General features: G+C 41.1%; 1 protein-coding gene across 1 annotated transcript; it reads right to left on the bottom strand.

Moving 5' to 3' along the window:
• Positions 1–171: 171 nt before the first annotated feature.
• Positions 172–27,044, bottom strand: scinlb (scinderin like b). The gene is made up of 17 exons (XM_060906514.1): positions 26,937–27,044; positions 22,125–22,310; positions 19,090–19,244; positions 14,597–14,758; positions 14,323–14,472; positions 14,139–14,228; positions 12,830–12,962; positions 12,394–12,482; positions 11,750–11,965; positions 10,853–10,986; positions 10,638–10,728; positions 9,703–9,873; positions 9,150–9,324; positions 4,626–4,741; positions 4,458–4,535; positions 1,984–2,044; positions 172–1,888 (listed from the first exon to the last, which is right to left on the bottom strand). The coding sequence occupies exons 2-17, from the start codon at positions 22,303–22,305 to the stop codon at positions 1,728–1,730; spliced, it is 2,163 nt and encodes a 720-aa protein (XP_060762497.1). The 5' UTR covers positions 22,306–22,310; positions 26,937–27,044; the 3' UTR covers positions 172–1,727.
• Positions 27,045–27,317: the final 273 nt, after the last annotated feature.

The following is a 27,317-nucleotide window of genomic DNA, read 5'->3' as shown; positions in this document are numbered from 1 at the left end:
ATGCTTTAATATATCAGAGAAAGAGCAGAGTTAGGAAGGAGTGATATTTTAAAATGGCTTAAAAAAAAACCCAACCAGAACTTCACACTAACTTAATAATTATTGAAGAAATGAAGACTGAGGAATGTGATTTCCCAAACCGATAGCATTCAAAAACACAGCACACCTCACTTAAATCGAATCACACACAAAATAGTTAAAAGTTTATTAAGAATATTTGTTTCCAGCATCATCATCTTACACAGCGTTCATGAGAATACATCTGAGCTAACTGGCAGAATTTCTGTTTGACAAGCAGGACTTAAAGTGCTCATCTTACGAAAATGACATCACCCCTGGAAATTATACCTTATAAAACTAGACATGTTAAATAGTTTACTGTCGAAATTGTATTTTAATATGAGACCAGGAACATGTTCTGTTTAGCCAGTAAAGTTTGGCTCTTTGAGTCCGCTGTTACACGAATGTGTTCCTGGTGAGTTAACGTTAATTCAAAGGAAGTGATGTCATATGCGCAACACTTAAAAGTTCACGGCATTTCTGGCTTTGTTTGTTGGCAGAGTGCAGCACGTTTTTAATTTTTTTTTTTAATTCCAAAACAAAATTAAAACCAAAGCATGCCTCCTAAGAGGTGTGTCATTCAAGGCTCTTCAAGTGCAGCCGATTTAAAAAAAAAAAGGCAGAATTTTGATCCATTATTGCCCAAAGTCGGCAGGACACTTAGGGAATGAATGGGTTCGATTTGTACGGATAAAGAGAGGTAACTTTAAGCTGACAGGATGGTTTGGTGTCTTCTCCAAATATTTTGAAAAAGATAAATTTGTGAGGCAGATTCACAGAGAAGGATTTGAGCGACGTCTGGGACACGGAGCAGTTCCTACCATCTGGAAACAAAAGTCAGAAATGCCGTCCCAAAGAGCTCACCGCTGCACAGGAAGTGTCCAGCTCGTGTTTAGTCTGTTGCTTGAATTGATTAGTTGTCCTTCGTCAGATCAATAACGTTCTCAGGTAGTTTCTATGTGGCTGAATATAATACTTAGATGACCGACGATTACTGATCTAAAAGCAAACCGAAACATGCTTCCTCTGAGTCACTTCTTTGTCCTTGTTTTCGTAAAATTGTGTAGTTTTACAAAAGGTGGCAGTGGCGCATATGACGTCACACATGCAGCACCGCTGACCAATAAATCGCTGCGATCTAACTGCGGACAAGCTTTTAATGATTTCTGGAACAGAATTCAGATGAAAAAAAAAATATTTTTCAAACCAATTTTTTTTTATTTATTGGTGAATTTTATAACCTGTTTGAGCACATCACACACAGAAAACCCAGGATTTTATGAGGTCATATTTATAAGACTAGCACTTTAAGCACCTCTGATTAGACGTAAAATGTCCTGAATGACCAGCGCATGATTAATCCTTAATATTACAGGATTTAACCATTTTCCAGGATCTGAGAAACTGTCGAATTCAAACTAATGGCACATTTTGTGTCATTCATTATTAGTAAGATTTGAAATTCATGGCCATTCTAACTTTAGCAAGAAAAGATTATACATAATCATCATAAACGCCAGCTAACCCGTTCATCACTTTCCATATGGCACATTAGCACGTGTGTGAGATATGATAAAAATAAAAAAGTGTAAAGGAATATATGAAAAATTGGCTGTTTGTGCATCAGGCCTGCTAAGTGCAAATAGCAGTTAGAGGAGAAAATGGAGTTAAAAGCTAATGCGGATCCTCTCCAAGGGGTCGGTGTCCCACATGTGGGCGTCCCAGCCTTGGAACCAGCCTGTGAAGGTCGGAGGCTCGGCACCTTGTTTAATGGTGGTGATGGGGATACCACGCCGGCCAGCTGGGTCTGTGTCCACGTACTCTTTAGCTGCGGAGAACATGGTGATAATAATAATAATAATAATAAAGTTCAGAGTTGTGTTACAGTGGATTGAGCACACATGGTAAAAATCTGAGTCTCACCGATTTTTGGAGCGCCGGTCTTTTCCACTTCGTTAGCATCCTTGCCCACCCACAGGAAGATCTACGAATAAGAGGATCACAATTACCTCAAGGACTTAAAGCTAGACGGCCTTTCGATTTCATAAAATCGGTGAAATTTAGTTCTGTCTGAAATGTGGTGATTATGATACATGTTTATTTCTGTAATATCTCACAAAATATCAGGCCATTCTGTGGCTGGGAAGTTATTTAATTTGAGGGGATTAAAGCAAATAATGTGCATGAAATCGCTCGCTTGGCGCAGTCGAGCAGACGGAGGAAGTCCGTGTGCGCATGCGCAGGTTTACCTTCTTCTTCTTCTTTTGGGTTTTATGGCAGCTGGCATCCACAGTGTCGCATTACTGCCATCTACAGGTTTACCTTTGAGCATGCACTGACAGTTCCATCATTCTGTCGCTAAACAAACAGCTGATCACACCGAGGTGCTCACTGTTTAAAATCCTGCAAGGATTTTTCGCTGTCCACTTTTCTTTTTTTGGAGAGCGCCATTTGTTCTTTATTTTTCTCTCCCTTTCTCCGTCTCGCCCGTCTTTTTCCTCAACTTTCTCTGTCTTTTTCCTCAACTTTCTCCGTCTCAGTCGTCTGTCTCTCTCCCTTTGTTTTCTTAGAAAACAACATTACACAGTGGCGTGACCTATACGGTCACATTACACAGTATAGGACCTACAGTATACTGTCACTTTTTTCTCAGCTTCCCTGCTTCATCTGGTGCCTCTTATGCCAGTGGAGTAGTTTAGTGGTTATATTGGACTACTGATCAGAAGGTTGAGAGTTCAAATTCCTGCCCTTGATTTTCCCAGCTCCTTGAGCAAAGCATTTAATCCTAAACTGCCCAGTTATATAAATGAGAGAAATGCAAGTCTGCGAAATACCAGAAAAGGGTATCTAAAATGTAATGTTGCATTCCATTTGTCCAAGTTTCCAGTCAAAAATGTCAACTGGAATGCCCACCTAGTTGGATTCGGAACTTTGAAAGTCAAAGAACTTCAAAATCTAAGATGGCTTCTCCGTGCATCAAGAGTAAGTGAAATTTGTAGTAATATACTGTTAATTAGCTCTTCTGTCTCATTTGTGTCTCATTAAAATCAGTTGTACACTCCGTACTGTCCAACGTCTATCTGTGGACACATTGCTACGGTTTTTGTATCTGCAAAATACCATGTAAATATATGATATTACACGGTTACGCCAAGATATGAAGAAGTTTATCTCGTTCACTTTGCTCACTTGTGAAAATATTTTCAACACGTGAAGATAAACTTCATATTTTCACACCACTGTGTAATGTTCTTCATATTATATGGACACATGCACAAAAAAATATGCAAGTTAATCAAAAGAATTTTAATTTTAAACCAGTTCGCCATTTTGACAACGTAGCGGAAAAACACTGGGAGTGAAATATCGGGAATTATTATACACACAGGACACTTTTTTGATGGAATAAAAACATGTGTTCTGTTCCCTTCTAGCAGGTTCCATTCATTTGGTTTGATAGCATGCAATATTTTTAGCATATCGCTTATCCTACGTGTATTACATCACTCTACCCAATGGAGAACAAGTGTTGAATATGGTTTACGATACTGCATGCTTGTCAAGACGACATGTCACACGTCGGAGGCGTAAAACTTCCGTGCTAGCAAGCGACTGGGACAATTTGTAAACAAACAACCATGGCCGCCAGGTTTGTTTCGTACATTCAAAATACAGAAAATTGAGAGAATTTTGAAAAAGAGACGCATTGAACACCCGAAAGGAATGTATAATAATAATAATAATAATAATGGCTGGGTTTTTTTTTTGTGATCTATCAGAGATATATTCCATTCAGCTATGTGTCTTTGACTCGTTCAGTGTCATGCTCGCTGAATGTATCTGATAGACCATGAAAAAAACAGCCAATATTATTTAAATACGTCACTCAGATCCGCGATGTACTGTATTTCGTATGAAAAATGTGAGTTTTTCCAACACGAGAAGATAAATCTTCAAGCCAATGTATGATTTCCTTTTTATTATATTAACATTCACAAGCCAAAAAAAAAATCCCCAAATTTATCAAAACAACTCGCTCATCGATTTCCTCACGAGTGACAGATAGAGATTTAAGTCCCGGTTTTGGTTCTCCATGTCCCAGATGGAGCTCAGATGAAAAATACGAGTGGTGCGTTTCCCAGTAAAACACTCATTTCTGTGTAATATTACATTTTCATCAGCTGGTATTGCTAACAGTGGCTAGAACTGGTGTCAGTTTTCGAACTTCTTGTACCGGAATGTGGTTAACTCCTGTGTGACATCATTTCCAACTCCAACTTCTGATGTAAATGTAACGTGGTAAGTGTCTCAGCTCTCTCTGCCCTGTTTTTTCTTTTTTTTTTTAAATCTGTCTTTCATTTTTCCAAAACACTTTGCAACGGATGACATTCACTCACCTGGTCCCAAGAGTCCAGCAACATGACATCATCGGTGGCCAAATCTGCCTGAGTGAAGTCACCAGGTACCTCCTCAACCTGAGAGGACAGGAAGCAGAAAAATCATTCTGTCATTAATTTCTTATTAATATCCAGAGAGAAGCTTTTGCTTCATTTTATTTTTATTACCGTGAGACAGCCGGTCTTGTTGGAGCAGCCAAACAGACGAGGGGGTTTGATCGTATTCTTCAGAGTTTTGGAAGTCTGATATTCCTTCTTCCCTCCCAGAGCAGCCCAGAATCCCGCTACGACGAGACATCAGCAATTTAAAAAAAAAAAAAAAAAATTGTTCATATGTGAAACATGATTACTTCAAATTCACTTACAATAGACGTCTCTGGGCAGTTACGAAACATGGAGGGGAAAAAACCCCAAATTATTCAGTAAAATATGTTTATAAAGCCAGATTTAAATCCATCAAAGTTTTAGAAACTGAAGTACTTTAAGAGGCTTGTGTATATAATAATAATGTATTTCTTAAAAATGCATATTCACATAGAAATCTCAATGCTTTTTACAGTAAGAATCATAAAAAATACTCAAAAAATGATATGAATAGCTAATAAAAAAAAAATCATGGTGGTTAATCACTTAAACAAAAATGTCTTTAACTTAGATTTAAAACTATCTATTGAAGGAGAGTCTTTAAGCTCAGCAGGGAGAGCATTCCAGAGCTTTGGTGCTATTACAGAGAAAGCACGAGCTCCATAAGTTTTTGTATATGTGCACGGAACAGCCAAGAGATTCTTTGTAGTGGACCTCAGACATCAAGTTGTAGAGTAATCGTTCAAGAGACAAGTTAGGTATTGAGGTGCAAGGCCATTACGTATTTTATACGTCAGTAACAGGATCTTGTAGATTATTTGATCTTGAACTGGAAGCCAGTGTAACCTCCTCAGAATATCTTGGATATTATCATCAGGCTTTGGTCTTGCAACAACTCTGGCAGCAGCATTCAGGACCCGTTGAAGCTTGTTGATCTCATAAGCAGGTAAGCCATACAACAGGCTGTTACAGTGGTCCACTCTAGAGGTGACAAAAGCATGGACCAACTTTTCAGCTTGGTCTTGATCCAGATATCGTCGAATCTTAGCAATGTTACTCAAAGCCATAAAAGACGCTTTGCAACAATTAGTAATCTGACCCTTTAGAGATAGATTATGATCGAAGAGAACACCAAGGTTGCGGGCCTCAGGCTTGGGTGCTATAATTTTATCGCCGACAGCAATTCCAGGTAAGGTAGAGAGTGACCGGGCAAACTTTGAGTGAATATGCAAGAGTTCAGTTTTGCCATCATTCAAAACAAGCTTGTTGGCAGAACACCAGGACTTGATATCACGTATGCAGTTCTCAAGAGTAGATTGTGCAGAGTCTTGCTGATGCTTCTGGATAACACAATACAGTTGTGTATCATCAGCATACGTCATAGACGATATTCCATGAGATGTAAATATGTCTTCCAATGGTGCAACATAAAGGCAAAATAAGACTGGTCCAAGAACAGAACCCTGTGGGACGCCAGATTCCAGTAGATAGTTGGGTGAGAAGAAACTATCAATCTTGACGCACTGAGTCCGGTTGTTAAGATAAGAATGAAACCAAGAGATAACAGTGCCAGAGAACCCAAAACGCTTTTCAAGACGTTGGAGAAGTAGACAATGATCGATCGTATCAAATGCAGCTGAAAAGTTGGGGGCGTCGTGGCTCAGGTGGCTAAGGCGCCATACCATAAATCCGGGGACCCGGGTTCGATTCCGACCCGAGGTCATTTCCCGATCCCTCCCTGTCTCTCTCTCCTGCTCATTTCCTGTCCTGTCTCTACACTGTCCTATCCAATAAAGGTGAAAAAAGCCCCAAAAAATATCTAAAAAAAAAAATGCAGCTGAAAAGTCTAGCAAAATCAGGAATGCCTCATTGCCTTCATCCAGAATTCTAAGAAGATCATTTTGTACGCGGAGTAGTGCAGTCTCGGTACTATGGCAAGAATGATAAGCAGATTGAAATTCAGGATACAGATTATTCTCATACAGACAGGACAGCAGTTGAGGAAGAACAGCGCATTCAAGAACTTTCGAGAGAAAACGTAAATTGGAGATAGGTCTATAGTTATTCAGTATGTTAGTGTCCAATTTCGGCTTCTTAACGCAGGGAGTAACCAAAGCAGACTTGAAGGCACTAGGAACAGATCCAGAGGCCAGAGAACTGTTGATGATAGACATTATAATAGGAAGCAAAACATGAATGCATTCCTTTAACAACACGGTAGGCACAGGATCCAAACTACAGGATTTAGAAGGCGATCTCATGACAATTGAGCGAATTTCATCAGCATCTGGCAAGATAAATTCCGTCAAGTGTACAGAACATGTGTTTTCAGGAAGAGCAAATAGATGTTCAGAGTCAGTAGTGGATGATCGAAGATTGTCAACTTTGCTTTTAAAATGGTCACCAAAAGCAGCTGGCAAATCAGACTTATCAATGTCAGTCGGTAGAACCATGGCCTTTCTTACGTAGACAAGCATGTCGACTTCTCTGAATAAAGCTTTTTGGTCAAGATCTTTCAACTTGTTGTTATGACAAGTAGACTCAGCATTCTTGAGTAGCTGTTGGTAAATTGCACAGTATTCACGATATATTTGGCGATCTACTTCCAAACGAGTCGAACGCCATTTTCTCTCCAAACGACGTTTAATGAGCTTGGCATTCCTTAGTGAGTCATCGAACCAAGGAGCATGAGGGCGTAACATTACATAGCGCGTATGTTGAGGTGCATGCTGTTCAAGAAGATCACATAAAACAGTGTCAAATTGTTCTGTTAGTAATGAAAGGTCAGCAAAAGGTTCACGAGCCAAAGACGAACAGATCACTGATTCCCTAAATTCATCCAGATTGATGCTACGTAGGTTACGGCAAGTCACCAGAACTCTAGTCGGGCGTGGTCTAGGCAAGGTAACATGACAAGAGATCAAGGCGTGATCAGATGGTAAACCAAAGGCGACATTAGGCTTGATGACCAATCCACCAACTGAATTAGTAATAATTAAGTTGAGTAGATGCCCACATACATGTGTAGGATCTTGTGCATGTTGGATCAGCCCAAAAGATGAGAGGAGATCAGCGAAAGCAGAAGCATCAAAATTACTAGAAATAGCATCTAATTGAAAATTAAAGTCACCAGCAATTATACGATTATGGGTAGGAATCGAAACAGCCTCCAGAAACGTCAAGAACTCGTCAAAAAATTGGGAAACAGACAAGTTATTTTTCCTTGACGGAGAAGGACGATAGACAACAATAATACGAAAATGAGTAGATCCAGATTCAACTTGTAGATCCAAGTGCTCAAACGATTTAAATACAGTTGTAGTGTTCCTTTTGACAGAGTAACCTTTTCTCAGTATAGCACATACGCCACCACCCCTTGAGGACCTTGACTGTTGGAATACTTGATGATCCATCAAACTGTTCGTAATGTCTGCTATAATGGGTGACTCACGGACATCATCTTTAAGCCAGGATTCTGTTATAAGCATGATGTCAATATTCTCAGAAAGTACAGTATCGCACACAGCCGTAGTTTTTTTAGTCAGTGAGCGAGCGTTCCATAAAGCAAGATGAGAATCATCTCATCTCATTATCTGTAGCCGCTTTATCCTGTTCTACAGGGTCGCAGGCAAGCTGGATCCTATCCCAGCTGACTACGGGCGAAAGGCGGGGTTCACCCTGGACAAGTCGCCAGGTCATCACAGGGCTGACACATAGACACAGACAACCATTCACACTCACATTCACACCTACGCTCAATTTAGAGTCACCAGTTAACCTAACCTGCATGTCTTTGGACTGTGGGGGAAACCGGAGCACCCGGAGGAAACCCACGCGGACACGGGGAGAACATGCAAACTCCACACAGAAAGGCCCTCGCCGGCCACAGGGCTCGAACCCAGACCTTCTTGCTGTGAGGCGACAGCGCTAACCACTACACCACCGTGCCGCCCAGATGAGAATCAACATTTTGAAAAGAAGCTTGATTTTGACTAAGATTTATGTTAATCAAAGTTCTTTCACGAACGGGATTGGCATGTCTCTGTGTGCAACGTTGCATAACAATAGATTGAATTTTTAAGTTCGAGGAAGACATATATATATATATATCTTTTCGTCAATATAAATAAATAAACAAACTTCAGGAAAGTGTAAAAAAAAACAGAACTACTTTTTTTTTTCTGTATTGCTCCATTGTTTGAATGTTGAATAAGTGTCAGTAAAAATAAAATGGTTTCAGTAAAACGTTTACTCAGTCTCAGTCAGTCTCTAACATTTTTAATATTCCAGGGTAATGGTTATAAGTTTCGTTTTTGCTTTATTATCGTGACATTTTTCAAACATTTATTGACAAAAATCAACAGCGTCAGTTGGTGCTTTATAGACTTCTGTTATCCGTGAGTTTGCCGTGAAGAGTTTTCTGTAAACTTTTCTGAAACGTGTTGAAATTCTTGTCTGATGTAATCATGCATATGCGACAGATCTTTTACAGTGGATAGAGATTAGGTTAAAAAAAAAAAGAAGGAAAAAAAAGCATTCCTTTAATTGTCATTTATCATCAGAATGTGTTAATTAGCATAAAAACCAAATGTGAGAGCTAATCCTGACCTGGTTCTTTGCCCTCGGCTACCTCGGTGGGATTCCCTCCCAGGAAGCTGACAACGAATTTGGCCCCTAGAGCTTCCTCCGCAGTGGCACCGACACCACGCCATACAAACAGCGACTGAGGAGACTTGAGCACGAACACGTCGTTGGAGTTGAGGTTGGATGCACAAGGTGTCACCTAGAGAGAGAGAGAGAGACAAACAGACAGACAGATTGCGAGAGGTAGAAAGAGAGAGTGCAAGAGGGAGAGAAAACACGAGAGAGAAGGAGACAGAAAGGGAGAGAGGTAGAGAGAGTGTGAGAAGTAGAGAGCGAATGCGAGAGACAAGTGGAGAGAGAGAGGGAGAAGTGTAGAGAGAAAGAGAGTGCACGAGAGAAGTGAAGACGGAGAGGGGTAGAGAGAGAGGGAGATGGAGGGAGAGCGAGAGAGGAAGGGAGATGGGGGGAGAGAGAGAGGACATATTATTAACTCAATAATATAATTTCTATGAATTGAGAAGCATCGACCACTCCCATTCAGCTCAAACCTTTAAACACAGAGACTCCGCCCACTCACCTCCACAGCTCGAGTGGCTTTGGCGGTGCTGGTGCGGATGTGGAAGAGACGTGTGGTTCCTGCTTCCGTCTGCCCTCCTTTACGTGACGTTCCTCCACTGTGGATGATCATGGGCTTTCCTTTAAACAAGCTCATGAGGTGAGGCGGCTCCTGACCCTGAGTGACACGCACCTGAGCACAGGTACACAATCACAAAAACATCATCCGAGTCCATTCACTACTCTTTAAGAAAGAGATAAAACACGTTGTGATGCAGGGAATCGGTGATCACTGCTGTGGTATAAAATTAATCAAACCTTTTACCATAAAAGTTCTCTCTCTCTCATTATCTCTAGCCGCTTTATCCTTCTACAGGGTCGCAGGCAAGCTGGATCCTATCCCAGCTGACTACGGGCGAAAGGCGGGGTACACCCTGGACAAGTCGCCAGGTCATCACAGGGCTGACACATAGACACAGACAACCATTCACACTCACATTCACACCTACGCTCAATTTAGAGTCACCAGTTAACCTAACCTGCATGTCTTTGGACTGTGGGGGAAACCGGAGCACCCAGAGGAAACCCACGCGGAGAACATGCAAACTCCACACAGAAAGGCCCTCGCCGGCCACGGGGCTCAAACCCAGGACCTTCTTGCTGTGAGGCGACAGCGCTAACCACTACACCACCGTGCCGCCCCCATAAAAGTTCCGTTTTAGGAAAATAATCAAAGACCAGATGGAGTACTTCTGGTCTTCCTTCACTTTCTTGACCTTCTGACCAATCAGAATCCAGAACTCTACAGCGCTCTGATAGAAATCTGGTGCATTAACAGATTTATTCAACACTGCCCCCTGGTGTTCAGTAGGAACTCTGCACCTCACTAAATGACTGCACACGAGACCGTGTTCATCGTGATCTATACTGAGGTTTGGAAATGTAAATGACACACACCTGGACAGGAGCTCCGCCCATGGAGTCGTCCAGCTGCACGGTGAGGAAGGCGGAGGCGGTCCGCTCGTCCTGAGTGCTCTTCAGTCCCTGCCTGTGAAACACACTCACGTTAACAACACTGTCCATCACAATGCTCTGCTAAAGCCACCATCCTGATTGGTCAGAAGGTGTGTGGGTGTGGTCAGTGTGGGTGTGGTCAGTGGGGATTGACTCACCAGAAGTAGATGATGTGCTGCTCTCTGCTGCCCTGTTTATAGCTGTACAGAATGATGTAACAGTCACCGCCGAAGAACTGACCATATGAAGCAGGATCCACGGGGACGCGAGCTCCGTCCTCCACACGCCAGATCTACACACACACACACACACACACAACTTCTGCTCAAATCATGTGCTTCATCCAGATATCAATTCTTTTTTTTCTTTCATCCTACATCTATCCATCTATTCTGCCTTTCTTTCATCCCTGTCCTTCCTTCCTTTCTTCTATCCATTTTCTGTCATTCTGTCACTCATTCTCTGTTGTCCTGTTGCTCTTTCTTTCTCTTATCATTCATATATTGTCACATTTTCTTCTTTGTCATTCTGTCCTTTCTTGCTTGCTTTCTTTTAACTTTCATCTGTCCATTTTTATTTCTGTCACTGTCATTTTCTGTTGTCCTGTTGTTTTCTCTTTCTTTCTTTCTTTCTTTCTTTCTTTCTTTCTTTCTTTCTTTCTTTCTTTCTTTCTTTCTTCCATCATTCATATATTGTCACATTTTCTTCATCATTCTGTCCTTTCTTTCTTGTCATTTTTCTTTTACCTTTCTTTCATCTGTCCATTTTAATTTCTGTCACTGTGTCAATTCCTGTTGTCCAGTTGTTCTCTTTCTTTCTCTCTTTCTTCTTTATCATTCTTACATTTTCTTTTTTCTGTCATTGTCTTTTCTTTCTTTCTGAAACCCAAAAATATTTCTTTCTACATTCAAAAAAAAATCATAGAATGTGAAAATCCTGCATGAAATCACTGTAGGTTTAATGGTAATGATCAATTCGATCAGATGTCCTTATGAAACTTTACACAACTCCAGAACAATCTAGAAATGAAATAAGCAGGATCGAGCGTCCCGTACCTGAACCTTTCCAGACCCGTCGTCCACCATGTTGTGCTGCGCCGCCATGGTCTGGTTGGTGTGCAGGGTCGAGGCGTCGAAGGGGATCTGCTTCACTTGTGCGATCCTGCCGATAGTGTAGGCTTTGGTTGGGCCCGTGGTCTGGTCCTTATCCTTCCAGTCACTGAAGAACTGCTTGAAGAGAGTCGTCTCGCCCCCTGCAGGCAGCAACTGGATCTGCAGGCACGCAAAAACGAAAATACACTGAAACAAAGCTTTGACACGGGATTATCATCATTTTATTTATTTCATATCACACGTGAGTGTTTGCGGTCAACTGCGGTATGTAAAACTAGAAACAGTTCTGTTCTTTGGTTAGAATAATGATGTTCTACTTTGTGGCCAAAGCTCTTTTTTTACATTTTTATTCCTATTTGAATAGGTCCAGAAGAAGAAAGAAAGAAAGAAAGAAAGAAAGAAAGAAAGAAAGAAAGAAAGAAAACTTGGAAGGAGTGGAAATGGGTTCATTCTGAAATAATTGGTTTACAGTTAGTATAAAAGGTCTCCAGATTAAAAATAAGTAAAATTATGTCCTTTAACAGAAAATATACAAATCAAATGTTCTGGAGGAATATTTTAGCACATGGAGGCAGCAGGCAGCGTACCTGGGTTTTACTGGAGTAGTTCTTCTGTTTAATAAACTCCTGAGCCACTTTCAAGGCCGCTTTGCGCTCCTCCGTGTTAGCGTTCGAACCTGAGAGTGAAACATAACAAATGTAAATATAAACAAAATATTCGTTAACAAATAAAAATCTAAATAAAAAAAAATCTAATAAAAAATGATCAGCTGTGGGTCTGGAACAGGAGCGTCATCACACCACCCTGTTACTGATTAGTTTCTTATAACAGCGTGTCCCAACGTGTTTTATTGCTTTTATCGTTTTTGTAATGATTATGTCACATGATAAGTCTGAAATTCTCATCAGTGCTATTAGGAAATGTAATGAAATTGGGAACACTGATAACATACAGGTGGAACCAATAAAAGATCCAGAATCGAGACCTCCTGAACACACGATATACATCTGTTCTGTGTCCCACCTTTCCATACAAACACGTTACGGTCCACGCCGTTGTCCAGGATGTAGCAGTCATTAATTGACAGCATTTCCTGTTTGAACGGACTGGATTGAGCCACGACAGACGTCTTCATGGAGCCGGTGGCGTCGGAGATCTGCATGAAGACCAGAGTGGGATTATAACAGTAAAACTATTTGAATGGGATTATTAATTTGGAATTATTAGATTAAGATTATGAGAGCAAGATTATTTCAGTGTGATTATACATATGGGATTATTTGAGTGGAAATGTTCAAACGGGTTTATTAGAGTGGGATTATTGAAACAATTATTTGAATGAGGTTGTTAGGTTGGAATTATTAGAGTGGGGTAATTAGATTAAAATTATTAGAGCAAGATTATTTGAGTGTGATTATTCATATGGGATTATTCGAGCATGGGATTATTGAAGTAGGATTATTTGAGTGAGATTAGAGTGAGATTATTACATTGGGATTATTAGATTAAGATTATTAGAACAAGATTATTTGAGTGTGATCATTCATATGCAATTATTTGAATGGAATTGTTGAAATAGGATTATTTGAGTGATATTAGAGAGATTATTACATTGGGATTATTAGGTTAGAATTATTAGAGTAAGGTTATCCAAGCAAGTTTATTAGAGTAGGATTATTCATTTTGAATTATTAGATTACGATTGTGAGAGCAAGATTATTTGAGTGTGATTATACATGTGGGATTATGTGAGTAGCACTGTTGAAGTGGGATTATTGAAACAATTATTCAAGTGATAGAGTGGGATTATAAGATTAAGATTATTATAGCAAAATTATTTGAGTGTGATTATTCATATGGGATTATTGAAGTAGGATTATTTGAGTGATATTGGAGTGAGATTATTACATCAGGATGATTCAAGTGGGATAATTAGATTTGAATTATTAGAGTGAGATTATCAGATTAAGATTATTAGAGCAAAATTATTTGAGTGATTATTTATATGGGATTATTCAAATGGGATTATTAAAATAGGATTATTTGAGTGATATTAGAGTGAGTTCATTAGTTTAAGCTTTTTCACGCAAGATAATTTGAGTGGGATTATTCATGTGGGATTATTGAAATAAGATTATTTGAGTGATATTAGAGAGATTATTAGAGTGGCGTGATTAAAGTGGTGTTATGAGAGTGGGATTAGTATATCTTAATTATTAGAGTGGGATTATTGGATTAGGTTTATTACAGCAAGATTATTTTAGTGGGATTATTCACTGCTCACAATGTAAAAATCTCACACAATGTGAAGTGTGTGGAGGTTCTGCATTACCAGGTACAACGCCCCCTTGTTCTTGTTGGTCGTCTCAACCTTGTCGTCATCAGGCGTGGAAGGAGCAATGCTCGTTTTGGGGCCGAGAGCCTGGAGGAGATTCAGAACATCAGTGTTCAGAGCATCAGTGTGTGTGTGCACGCGTGTGTGTTTGTGTGTGTAGGTGTGTGAGGCAGCTTCTCACATCAATAAGCTCCTGCGGCTCTGATCCCTCCTCCACTATGCTCAGCTTGGCTCTGCCGTTGCGCTCGTTATCGCGGATGTCGATGGCCACCTGAGACGCCTTCACCATCTCAAAGCGGTTACACTCACTGCCGGTCCACTGGTAGATGTTCTGCACAGGAAGACAAAGTTAGAAATTAATGTCATAAAAATAAAAAGGCAATGGAGGAGTTTCAGAGACATTCAGGATATCAGTCTTTTCTCATCCTGAGAGGAAGTGGAGTCGAGGACGTTACCTGTCCCAAGTCCACGATAAAGCAGTCGCCCTTATTAAAGCTGGACCAGGACAGGTCGACTTCAGTGGCTCTGATCGCTCTCCGGCCCTTCACATGCAGCAAACGCTTCACATTCGTTTCATTAGTCACCACGTGATGGAAACCAGATGCAACACCACCTTTCTGTATGGAGAGAGAGAGAGAGAGAGAGAGTGCAAAAGAGAAAAATAATTATTCACATTGTACAGCATGTGCTGTCACTGCTGTGGCCTCTCTACCTGCCCACCTCAGACAAGGAGGCGTGTCCTTTGCGCTCATCAGTCACAGACAAGGAGGTGTGGCCTCTCTACCTGCCTGTCTCAGATTATGATTATGATTATTATTATTATTATGATTATGATGTTGCCTCTGCCTGTCTGTATCAGAGAAAGGGGTGTGGCCTCTTTACCTGCCTGTCTCAGAGGAGGTGTGCCTGTGTAATTGTCCGTCACAGTGAAAGAGGTGTGGCCCCTCAACCTGCCTGTCTCAGAGAATTAGGTGTGGCCCCTCAACCTGCCTGTTTCAGAGAATTAGGTGTGGCCCCTCAACCTGCCTGTTTCAGAGAATTAGGTGTGGCCCCTCAACCTGCCTGTCTCAGAGAATTAGGTGTGGCCCCTCAACCTGCCTGTTTCAGAGAATTAGGTGTGGCCCCTCAACCTGCCTGTCTCAGAGAATTAGATGTGGCGCCTCAACCTTCCCATTTCATACAAGAAGGTGTGGCCTCTGTGCTTGTCTCTCTCAGAGAAGTAGATGTGGCCTTTGTACCTGTCTGTTTCAATAAAGGAGGCGTGGCTTCTCTAACCTCCTGTCTCAGAAGAGGCGACAAGGCCTCTGTGTCAAATCCACTAAAGGAGGCGTGGCCTGGCTACCTGCCCATCTCAGAGTAGGAGGTCAGTCCTCTGTGTGTCAGTCACAGTAAAAGAGGCGTGGCCTCAACACCGATTTCTACATTTAGAGCACTAAAACTGTATCCTATCGAACAAAATATTTTCCATGATCATACATTAATCTGCACACTGTATTACCATTACTGATAAAACAGGGACACAAATCTCCATGTGCAGCTGAACAATGAGGATTCTACGTCCTAACTGGTCTAGAAGACAAATCCAAGCCATTCTTTTATTATATGTGCTCTGAAGGAAGGCTATAAGAACACACAGGGGGTTTAGTGAGAGCTGCAGGAAATGAAAAACAGAGCTGCTTTTCTTAGTTGAGGTCAGTGGACACGCTGCGGTAATGAAACTGATGTGTCGTTTTGGAAAGAATGCACAACTGGAGCACTGAATGCTTCATAATTGTTTCTTCGCATGGGCTTTCTGTGGACATGAACACCACTTCACAATGGACGGATACACACACACACACACACACTCACACACACACCAGCAGAAATTACTTTAACGTTAAAAAGTACCAAAATAAAATCAAAAGCTACAAAACTACACATGGCAAAAAAGGTTGTTTTTCAAAGAATTCAAGAAATTAAAAAGTTCATGGCTTTTGAGGTTTGGAGAAAATGTTAATATTTAATTGTATTAATTGGCAATAATGGTGATTTAAGATCTTTCATGATGTAATAATTATCTTTGGAAAGCAGCTTTGTGACGTCTACTGAATCAGTGAAGTAAGAAAGAAATGAGAAAATATTACAGGAAAATAATCAATGACAGTGTGATGAAGGATTAATAGTTACAAGAATGTCTCATGCAACATGGAGCCTCTCATTTTTTTTTGTACACTTTTCTGGCCTCGAGCTTCAGAATGGTGGATTTAAACAATTCTTTTCGACTTTTCAACTTCTTTAAAATGTTTTCAAGAGTTTTTCGAAAGCAAGGAGCAAACAAGATCTTGCGTATTTATGACGTGCTGCAGGGAAATGTCTGTAGTTGGTCACCTGACATGTCAATCAATCAGGTTATTTCTGTGAAAGTAGGCGGGTCTTGGCTTACTTTTTATGATGAAATGTACCAGACTGTGACAGATATCTGATTTGTGAGACTGTAGGAATATTAACATTAATGTTTCCATAACATTAACATGGAATGTTGTGTAATAACACTGTGTGGCAAGTGGATGCTTTTAGAACGTTGTAGAAAGGTTACCATTTAACGTAACAAGGGACTCATCCTCAACTCCGCCACCTCCAACTTTGCCTCCTGTCTCTTCGTTAAGGGTCCGGTCTCCAATCCATACATCACAGCTGGTCTCACTACTGTCTTATACATCTTACCTTTCACTTTTGCTGGGACTTTCCAATCACAAATGACTCCCGAAATCCTTCTCCAACTGCTCCACCCTGCCTGCACTCTCTTTCTCACCTCACTATCGCAGACCCCATTTTCCTGCACAGCTGACCCCACACTGTAAAAAAAAATAGTTGAGAATACTTGAAATTTCAAGGCAACAGTCTGCATTAAGAATTTTATGTTTTGCCAACGATGTGCCCATGATAATCCAAACTATGATAAAACTGTTATCTTTATTAAGAATTCTTAATTAAGTCAATTTTCAATTCCTCATTCTGCCAACATAGATTTCTCTTTTTGCTGAACAGTGGCATTCACAGTAGTGCAAAAAGGCAATTGAGGTTATCACAATTTTTTGGGGGGGGCTTTTTTCACCTTTATTTGGATAGGACAGCATAGAGACAGGAAATGAGCGGGAGAGAGAGACGGATCAGGAAATGACCTCGGGTCGGAACCGAACCCGGGTCCCCGGATTTATGGTATGGCACCTTATCCACCTGAGCCACGACGCCCCCAAGGTTATCACAATTTATCATTAAACTATACATGCCTTTTTTCATTGTTCTACACAATTACAAAACTTCAATATTGAAATAAAGTTTTTAAAACCTACATCGTGGGTGTGGCTCAGGTGGATAAGGCACCATACCATAAATCCGGGGACCCGGGTTTGATTCTGACCTGAGGTCATTTCCCGATCCCTCCCCCTCTCTCCCGCTCATTTCCTGTCTCTACACTGTCCTATCCAAATAAAGGTGAAAAAAGCCCCCCAAAAAAGTCTGATAACCTCAATTGCCTTTTTGTACTACTGTGAATGCCACTGTTCAGCAAAAAGAGAAATCTATGTTGGCAGAATGAGGAATTGAAAATTGACTTAATTAAGAATTCTTAATAAAGATAACAGTTTTATTATAGTTTGGATTATCATGGGCACATCATTGGCAAAACATAAAATTCTTAATGCAGACTGTTGCCTTGAAATTTCAAGTATTCTCAACTATTCTTTTTTTACAGTGCAGGGACTTGAATTTACCAACTTTCTTTACGTCTACTCCTTGCATCTTCACTACACTCTCATCCTCATTCTCATTGATGCACATGTATTCTGTTTTGCTACAGCTCACCTTCATTCCTCTTCGTTCCAATGCATCCCTCCATCTCTCCAAACCCAGCTCAACCTCCTTTCTACTTTCACCACATATCACAATATCATCCGCAAACGTCATGTTCCATGGGGACTCTTGCCTCACTTCGTCCGTCAAGCTACCCATCACTATAGCAAACAAGAAAGAACTCAAAGCAGATCCTTGATGGAGTCCCACCTTCACCTTGAACCGTTCAGTCGTTCCAACTGCACACCTCACTGCTGTTTCACTGTTCTCATACATGTCTTGCACCGCTCTAATATACTTCTCATTCACTCCACTCTTTCTCATACAATACCATAACTCATCTCTCGGCACTCTATCGTATGCCTTCTCCAGGTCTACAAACACACAATGTAGCTTTCTCTGGCCTTCTCTGTACTTCTTCATTAACATTCTTAAAGCAAAAATTACATCCGACGTGCTACCTCTCTTCTCAATCTCGCCTCCAATACCCTTTCCCATAGCTTCATGGTGTGGCTCATCAATTTTATTCCTCTGTAATTACTGCAGCTCTGTACATCTCCCTTATTCTTGTATATTGGGACTAGCGCACTCTTTCTCCATTCATTCGGCATTTTCTCATTCTCTAGGATCTTATTAAACAATCTCATTAGGAACTCCACAGCCGTCTCACCCAAACATCTCCAAGCCTCAATTGGGATACCATCTGGTCCGACTGCTTTCCCAGTCTTCATTCTTTTCATGGCTTCCCTCACTTCATCCTTACTAACCAACTCTGCTTCCTGATTTGCTGTCTCCAACGAATCTGACCTTTTCTCTCTTGGATTCTCCTCATTTAATAAATCCTCAAAGTACTCTTTCCACCTTCTTAATACACTCTGTTTGTCAGCACATTTCCATTTACATCTTTCATCATTCTTACCTGCTGTACGTCCCTCGCTTCCCTGTTTCTCTGCCTAGCTAGTCTGTACAGGTCTTTCTCTCCTTCTTTGGTCTCCAGTCTTTCGTACAACTCCTGGTATGCATCTGCTTTCGCCTTCGCTACCGCTCTTTTTGCCTTCTGTCTTATTATATATTGTTTGTGAAAGGTTTGTGAAAAATGTCACTTGATGCCCACCTGATACTTAATGCCAGACTTGAAGTACCCCAGGAAGATAACAGATTCATTATTCTGGACTTCGCGGAACTGGACTGGGCCACCGCCGAGATAGTCATCCAGCTGCGTGGCAAAGATAGCCGCTGCTCCACTCTCGTCCTGCGAGCACTCGTCTCCTATAAGAAGAAAAGAGGACGATGAAAATGAAAACAAACTCTAAGTGTTTAAAACCTGAAAACATGGGAGGTTCCATCACCAGAACCTCAAGTGATCAATAACGGCAAATCATCACCAGAATTCCAATCAAAATCAGAGTTATGTGGTAAACTAGACATCATTTCCATTCCAATCCTACAGACTAATACTGGGAATACCGGCTCTTTTTGATGAATCAGATCATTTGGCTCAGTTCACCAACAAGACATACAGCTCCCAGAGATTCATTGCCATTTTTTAATCATGATCTCCATATTATGACTCAAGTGTTTTTCTTTGCCTAACTATGACTAGTACTGTTTCAGGGAATCTTTGTTGCTTGTCCCTCATCTCTGAGATGATGACGATTCCAGCATAACAATCTGTATCAGAGTCTGTGGCTGATCAACCCAATGTCCATAAAACATACACGGCCACAGATGCCACACACAAATGAGATATCTGGTGGAGGTTGGAGTTCACGCTGGCAAGCCTCTTCACATGTGACTCTTCCCCGAGTTCTGCCTCAAAAACTGCGACGCCTGAGCTTACTGCATTACGCCACAGCGCATGGTTGGTAGCCATTCCTTCCCATGTTTGGTGGTCAACCTTGCAAAGATTTAGATGGAGAATGAGATTGTCCTTGTAGCGCTTTCTCTGTCCACCTTGAGTTCGTTTGTCATTACTGAATTCGGAATAGAAAACACACTTGGGTAGCTGATAGCTGGGCATGTGGACTAGGTGACCTGACCAGCAAAGTTGAGACTTTATAATTTTTGACCTGATACTGGTAGAATTTGCGCGAGTTAGAACGTCTACATCAGGTATGTGATCTTGCCAGCGGATGCCTAGGCATGGTATCTTACAATTGTACAACGTGATACAGCCAGTCACACCGTAACCTTCGACACTCTGAAGCTTGTGGCCAGAAAAGTGCACAAATACGCCATATCTCCCGGGTCATTGTGTGCTGTATCTGTTCTAATCACTGCTGCTGTACTCCTCATACACGAGTCAAACACACGGTTCACTGTTCACACCAACGAACAGCTCAGATGTTGAAAAAAAAAAAGCTTTGCATGGAAGTATATTAGCAACAGCATTGCATACATCTAGAAAGAAACTGTCATAGTCGCTATTTCGGCACTCGATGTTCACCTCAAAGAGCTATCTCGTTTGTAAATGATAGATCACTCGTGTGGAAATGCGACCAAGATTTTCTAACAAGCCTATATAATCACGAAAATATAAAGTAATTAAATTTGTATAATCATTTAACCCACCAGGACTCTGCCCAAGATAAAGCAGTTAAATATGTCGTATATCATAGAAGCATACGCCACAACCGTGACTCCGATAATAACACTGAAAACTTTTAAGAGTCATTTTTGGTCTAAACTGTTCCTTTAAGACCTCCAGCTGGTCAGAGTTGTGGAGACACAATGAGACGTGCCAGCGTGCTCCTCTGGGAGAAGAAAACTTGGCTGGATTTGTTCATGGAGTTATAAAAACCACATGGTAACCCTGTGAACAGAAAGGCAGAAAGGCACAGAGGCTAGAAATCTTTCCACTCTGGATATTCAGGGTAATGCCGTGCGTCCTGGTTGAGACTCGGACACACACACACACACACACACACACTGCACAAAAATGGCAAAAAGTAGCAGAGATAAATTAGGCTACAGGGTAGAAACTAAACCATAAGGACAACCAACAATAAACAGCCCAAGAACAAAACACGAGAGCCGGTGGGTTCTGCTTTCTGCTGCGTGGGATCTGAGTCACAGAAGAAGAAGAACTTCGGTTGTGGTCATTACGATTCCCACAACATGGACAGTAAATCATTACATTGTCTTGTGGGAAGGAGCTTGATGTGCTCAAGAAGAAAAGGGAAGGAGGAATTACATGAAAAATCAGCATGCATCATACGAGAATTGTGAAACAAACGTATCGAGGTCGATGTTATAAGCTGCTGAAATCTCAATTCTGATTTGTCAGAAGGTGTTGATTAATTTTCTACAACAGCAGCTCTGATAATAGTGCAGTTGTTATTAATGTTCTCGCTCTAATATCTAATACAGTATAATTTTGTGTATGGTGAAACCTCCACGTAAACATATTTTTTTTTAAATAACCTCAATGAGGCTGTCACTCATCTCAGCCACTGTTGCTGTGTGCAAGTTTGAAATCCGATCAATCCTATGGGAGGAGTTGTGATTGCGTGAAATTGTATATGACCCCCATGTAGCTGCATCCATAGCAGGTGGCACCACCTAGTGAACAACTCTTGTTGGAATATGTCTTTAGAGTCTTCTGAGTGAGTTTCAGTGAAAACATCCTAGCAGTTTATGAGTAGTAGTGTTTAATGCGATGAGTCACGCAAAAATTTCAGACGCCCATAAAATTGTAAATATGACAGGTGGCGCCACCCTCTTGACAACTTTTATTTATGCACACCCACCTGGGGAACACTGTATGCGAGTTTGATCGAAGTCTGATCAATCCTGTAGGAGGAGGAGCAATTTTTGGACGGACGACGCCTACAGCTGGATGAGCTTAAAAAAAAAAAAAAGGACCAACACCAACATCCTTCTTTAGTGGCGTAATTTTAAAGAAGCCAAGATGTTTGGACATGATAAATCAGTTTTGCAACCTTGTTGTAATTACCCATGAGTTCACCAAACGCAGAGTAAACACCTCAAGTGTATCCCTCAGAAGGTGAAGAAATGTGTTTTTGAAAGCTGCTTTCCAAAATATTGTTGGCTGCAACAAGTCTTGATAAAGCGAAAACACTGTCACGTAACACCTGAAGTCTGAATTTCCCCAAATAAAACATCTGGAGACAGAGTAACGGGACTCACCCAGCCACATGTGGATGTAGTAGGATGGTGCAGATGTGGTGTACAGCAGGAGGTAGGCATCTCCAGTGAAGAAGTTTCCATACAGGTTCTTGGGAACAGGCTTGAGGTCCATGCTCTCTATACGCCAAATTTGCAGACCAGGTGCCTTCCCGGCTGTAGCGAACTCCTTGTGGGCCACCATGATGCCTGCAACAGAAAGAACCAGGTTGAAAAGAATGGATGTTCATCTGTGCCCATTCCCATCAAATCTCCTACACCATCAGTGGTCCAGAGTTAATTTGGGGCTATTTCTGTAGACAAACTGGGTGTGGACTGAGAGAACTCCTCCACCTGGAGTTTAAAATTTGAGAGAGATCGTTTCAAACCATTATAAGGTCAGAAGAACTGGTCAATCTGCATCTAGATTAAACATGAGACTTTAGAAATGATATGAGTTTGCAGGATAAGGAAGAAGGGAAGATGGTTCATTTTTTGCGTTTCACATCACTGGAAGCACCAAACTTTGGAATGAATTTGTAATTACTTTTTGAACTCTAACTCACCAGAAGACGGAACGCTTGTTCAACTATTTAAGAAGAAATACAGCTGGAAAATCTTAAACTGCTCCAAAAAAAACCCAAGCTTCACTTTAGTTCAGTTTTATTGAGCTGTATGTGTAGATGGAATGAACAGACTGGGGAGAGAGTGGTGAAGAAGAACTCCCTGAGGTGACATGAGGAGGAAACCTTGAGAGGAACCAGAACCAAAAGGGAACTTGTGTCATCCAGAAAAGGACGACACAACATTACAGACATGACTATAAATCATTACTTATGTGACATAACCTGATATTTTCCTGTTTAAAATCCAATAATCGGATTACTGATTATAACTGCATTTTCTCATCCCATTATTCATCGGATATGTTTCCGTGAATATTTATACATCACCTTTGAAGTTTTGCAAATTTATCTCAACAGTCAGCCTGTTGCATAACTTCCTGTTACATTAACTGTAATTTCATCAGTCCATCTAGCTGTCCAAACAACCGATGCCTAATGTCAGCAGTATGTTGCTCTCTTTCGCAATAAATCATCAAACCAAACAAACAGTCCTAGACTCCAATTTCTGGATCTCATCTACAGTCTATATAAAACTATACTAATGAAGCTGAGCTTTCTCAGGCACATAAACAAACTCTGAGAAGAAGATGATGGTTGTAGAACTCAGAGACAAATTTTGAAGACTGTGGAAGCTCCAGGCAAAATGCTTGGGCCCCATTAACTCGCTCCAAAACAAACATGGCTACTTTGGCTACAGGACGTACCGAACCAGAACCATTAAACTGTGTTTAAATCCAAAACTGGGTTGCACTGATGTCACTTCCCAGTGAACTGAGACCATTAACAGAACATTCATCCAGAATTTAACAGAAGGTCTAAAAGGTTTGCAGTGTACCATTCCAACAACAGCATTCCTAAAATCTCCTGCAGTAATAATACTTTGCGTTACAATGTTATTAGAATGTTACTGTGATGTTGTAGGAATGTTGTATAAAAACACTCAGAGAACACGCATGTGCCACTGAACATGTTCTGAACTGAGAGGTCGTAGAAGGATTCAGAAAAGGTTCAACAAAACCAAAACTGCTATCTTTTTTTTTTATTTGGCCATAAACGTACAATAAAAACGGTACAGGTGTGGCAGGGATGACACAAAAAAGCATAAAAACTTGTTTCCATTGTGGTCCCTTAGGTGCCTTGCTCAAGGGCAGAGGGAGGGGAAAGTGCTGTTCATTCCTCAACTGCCCTCACGGTTTTTTTTTCCCTTCTGTCAGTCCTGGGAATCAAACCAGCGATACTTTGGGCCCAAGGCTGCTTCTCTAACCTTCAGGCCATGGTTGCACCGGGTGGGTGGGTGTGTCATTAATTAAACTCAAAATGTTTTGAGAACCAGAACGCTGACTCTGTAATCAGGTCGGTGAGCCTGCAGTTATTAACGAACATGTTGTAAAGGTGTAAAGTTTGCAGTGTTTCTCACTATCTGAGGGAAGCCATGGCATAATGGTTGGAGAAGCAGCTTCAGGACCAAAAAGGTTGCTGGTTCAGTTCCCAGGAATGGCTGGAGTGCCTTTGAACAAGGCACCCAACCTCTAACTGCTCCCCAGACTGCCCTGGGTTTGAAGGTAGAATCTTAGGAAGGGAAAAGGTTTGGGTTGTTTTCATTTTTATGAGTTTAGAGAGAGACCCTTTGTTTATTGAGAAACATTTAAGACTTCTCTTGGATGAAGAAAGCAGAGAACATTTAAGGGTTCTAGATGGAACTGTTTTAGATTGTTTATCTTAGGGAAAAATTTGAGTGTGTGTGTTAATCATGTAGGCTATAAAGCCATTATTGGGCTGTTCTTCATTCCCTTTTCCTCGAAAACCATTTAGGAGATAGTGACAGAACCCCTTAGAATATTATTTTTGTTAAAACACATGGAAGAAGAAGAAGCCTTTGTCACATGTACACTCAAGCACAGTGAAATTCCTCCTCTGCATTTAACCTTCATCCTACCAAGTGGGGTCCATCTGGACCCCGCACCTATATGTTTGTTTGCCATTTTAAAAATATGTGACATACTGCCTCACCGTTTTATGAATTTGTCGGAATTTATGTCTTAATTAAAACACTAAAGCACCGGAAGATCAGCTTTTTGCATTGTGAAGGTATAATTAATTTGTTACTGGGGTCCAACCGGACCCCAGAGTAAAGTTTATCTGTCTTTCATTTTATAATTGAATAGCACACTGAAAGTTAACTTCTTTTATTTCTTTTATGTTCCATAATGAAACTACCAAGGCATTCCTTCTTGGGGTCCGTGTGGACCCCACTGCTGCAATAAGCACAGGCTGCAAAACAAAAGCCCTAAATTATTTTACAATTACTTTTTTGTTTTAAATTCTGTAAGAAAATACCTAAGTTGTAATCCAGAATGTTTTACAGCTGCATGAGCTGCAAAAATCATGTATATAATGCCAATTTTTTTGTGGCGCTATAATTTGCTACATGTATGCTAGTTATTGCAATATTATTGCAATGTTATTGCATTTATAATACATCATTGATATTCAGCCATAGTGCATTTTGTTCTTTAGTAAAGTTATGTCTGTTTGCTCCATTGAATTGGTTCTTACTGCATTGATTTCAAGGTATTCCCTCCTGGGGTCCATACGGACCCCGCCTGGTAGTTTGTGTATGTAAAATTGGCTGGTAGGATGAAGGTTAAGTGTGTTCTTTATGCCTTGGGCCCTTTAGTGTATTGCTGTTATTAATACAAGATGTTCTGAACAAAACTTATCTGGTGATTTTGTCTTTATAAGCTTTAATTTTAAAGAAAAGTATTGGGGTCCAAACGGACCCCACATGGTAAGATTAAGGTGTAAAATAGCATGGTAGGATGAGGGTTAACCCATCTAAAGCAGTGAACACAAGTGAGCCATGAGCGAGTATGCACGCGTACACATACACAGAGCAGTGGGCGGGGAGCAGATGGGAGTAGGTGTCTTGCTCAAGGGCAGAGGGAGGGGAAAGTGCTGTTCATTCCTCAACTGCCATCACGGGTTTTTTTTTTTTTCCTTCTGTCAGTCCTGGGAATCAAACCAGCGACACTTTGGGCCCAAGGCTGCTTCTCTAACCTTCAGGCCATGGTTGCCCCGGGTGGGTGGGTGTGTCATTAATTAAACTCAAAATGTTTTGAGAACCAGAACGCTGACTCTGTAATCAGGTCGGTGAGCCTGCAGTTATTAACGAACATGTTGTAAGGGTGTAAAGTTTGCAGTGTTTCTCACTCTCCTGTTATTTTACAGAGTAGTGCTTTGGTCCTTTTATTACAAACAAAGTTTTAATCATTAAACAGCAATGTTCTGACTTTGTCTGTTAAAGTCTGTGAACCAGGTTAGTTCTTGTTCTCCTTGACCTTAGAGCACATATAAAACACTCGTCCCCACACCAGCCACCACCCATTCTGTCTAGAAAATATAAAACAACTTCAGTGCACAGCTTTAACTCTGACACTGGAGACTCCTTCCATAAACGTTCCCATAGAAATGATAATAAGTGTATGAGGTTTTTCTTTCTTATAGTTGATATTAGACTAATTTTTCCACAATAAAATAAAACCTATAAACCTTTCAGTTCACGGTAAACCCTGACAGACCGAACCGTAACCACTGGGTAGATGTGCACAGTCTGGAAACTCATCAGCGCCTGTGAGAGGTCGAGTCGGGTGTTTCCGGAAAACGCACGGAAAATAGCGAAGCTGTGCGCTGCGTAATAACAGACTCCAGCTGTGGCTTCCGAGGGGATTATTCTTTAAAACAAACAGGAGCGCACACACACACAACATATAAAGTCTAATCCTGCATGAAGAGCCGTTTGGGTTGCTGAGAAAGCACAACCTGGTGCCACAGGATTTCTGCAGAAACACTTCCTCCACAGCATCCATCTCTCTCTCTCTCTCTGCTCCACTTTATCCCTCCATTATTCTGAACAGAAAATGAACCAGCACACACACACACACACCCCTGAAAGCAGCTCACAGGAGGAAAAGAAATTTCACTTTCAACACCACACACGGGATTTGACGCGCATGTGCCAAAGTGCAGCCTGGAGACGGTGCGTGTTGGGTTCGAGTCCTTTTCCCCGCAGCACTGTGCACTAATCACTTCATCAGTGTGATCTCAAAGCTAACAGGATCTCCAGGTCTTTCACTTTACTGTACAAACACTAAAGCAAGCAACACACTTTACAACAAGCATTAGATATATTTTCATTTTAAAAAATCCTTACCTTGATTAGTTTGAAGAGAAAGAGGGAGAGAGGAGCTGAGCAGAACAGTTTGGGCTGGAGGAGTTTCCTGTCCAAACTGACACACACACACTTGTGTGCACACTATAAGCACTAACACAGCCCTGACACTGGAGGCGTGTTTGAGGCTGGAGGGAGTGCTGATGAACAAAGCAGCTGGACTCAAACTCAACTAAACAAAAAGCCACATGAGCCTTTAGAGAGCATGGACAAAATTTAAACAAAAAGCCCCTATAATGCATTAACATTTAATATTTAACAGGTTGTGTGCATTACTCCTGGTGCAGTGTGTGTGTGTGTGTGTGTGTGTGTGTGAGAGAGAGAGAGAATCTAAAGCAAATATTTAAGCAGTAAAAGCACAAT

This window comes from Neoarius graeffei, chromosome 23, assembly GCF_027579695.1.
Source record: "Neoarius graeffei isolate fNeoGra1 chromosome 23, fNeoGra1.pri, whole genome shotgun sequence".
NCBI lineage: Eukaryota > Metazoa > Chordata > Actinopteri > Siluriformes > Ariidae > Neoarius > Neoarius graeffei.
This window is presented reverse-complemented; position numbering and strand designations above follow the sequence as displayed.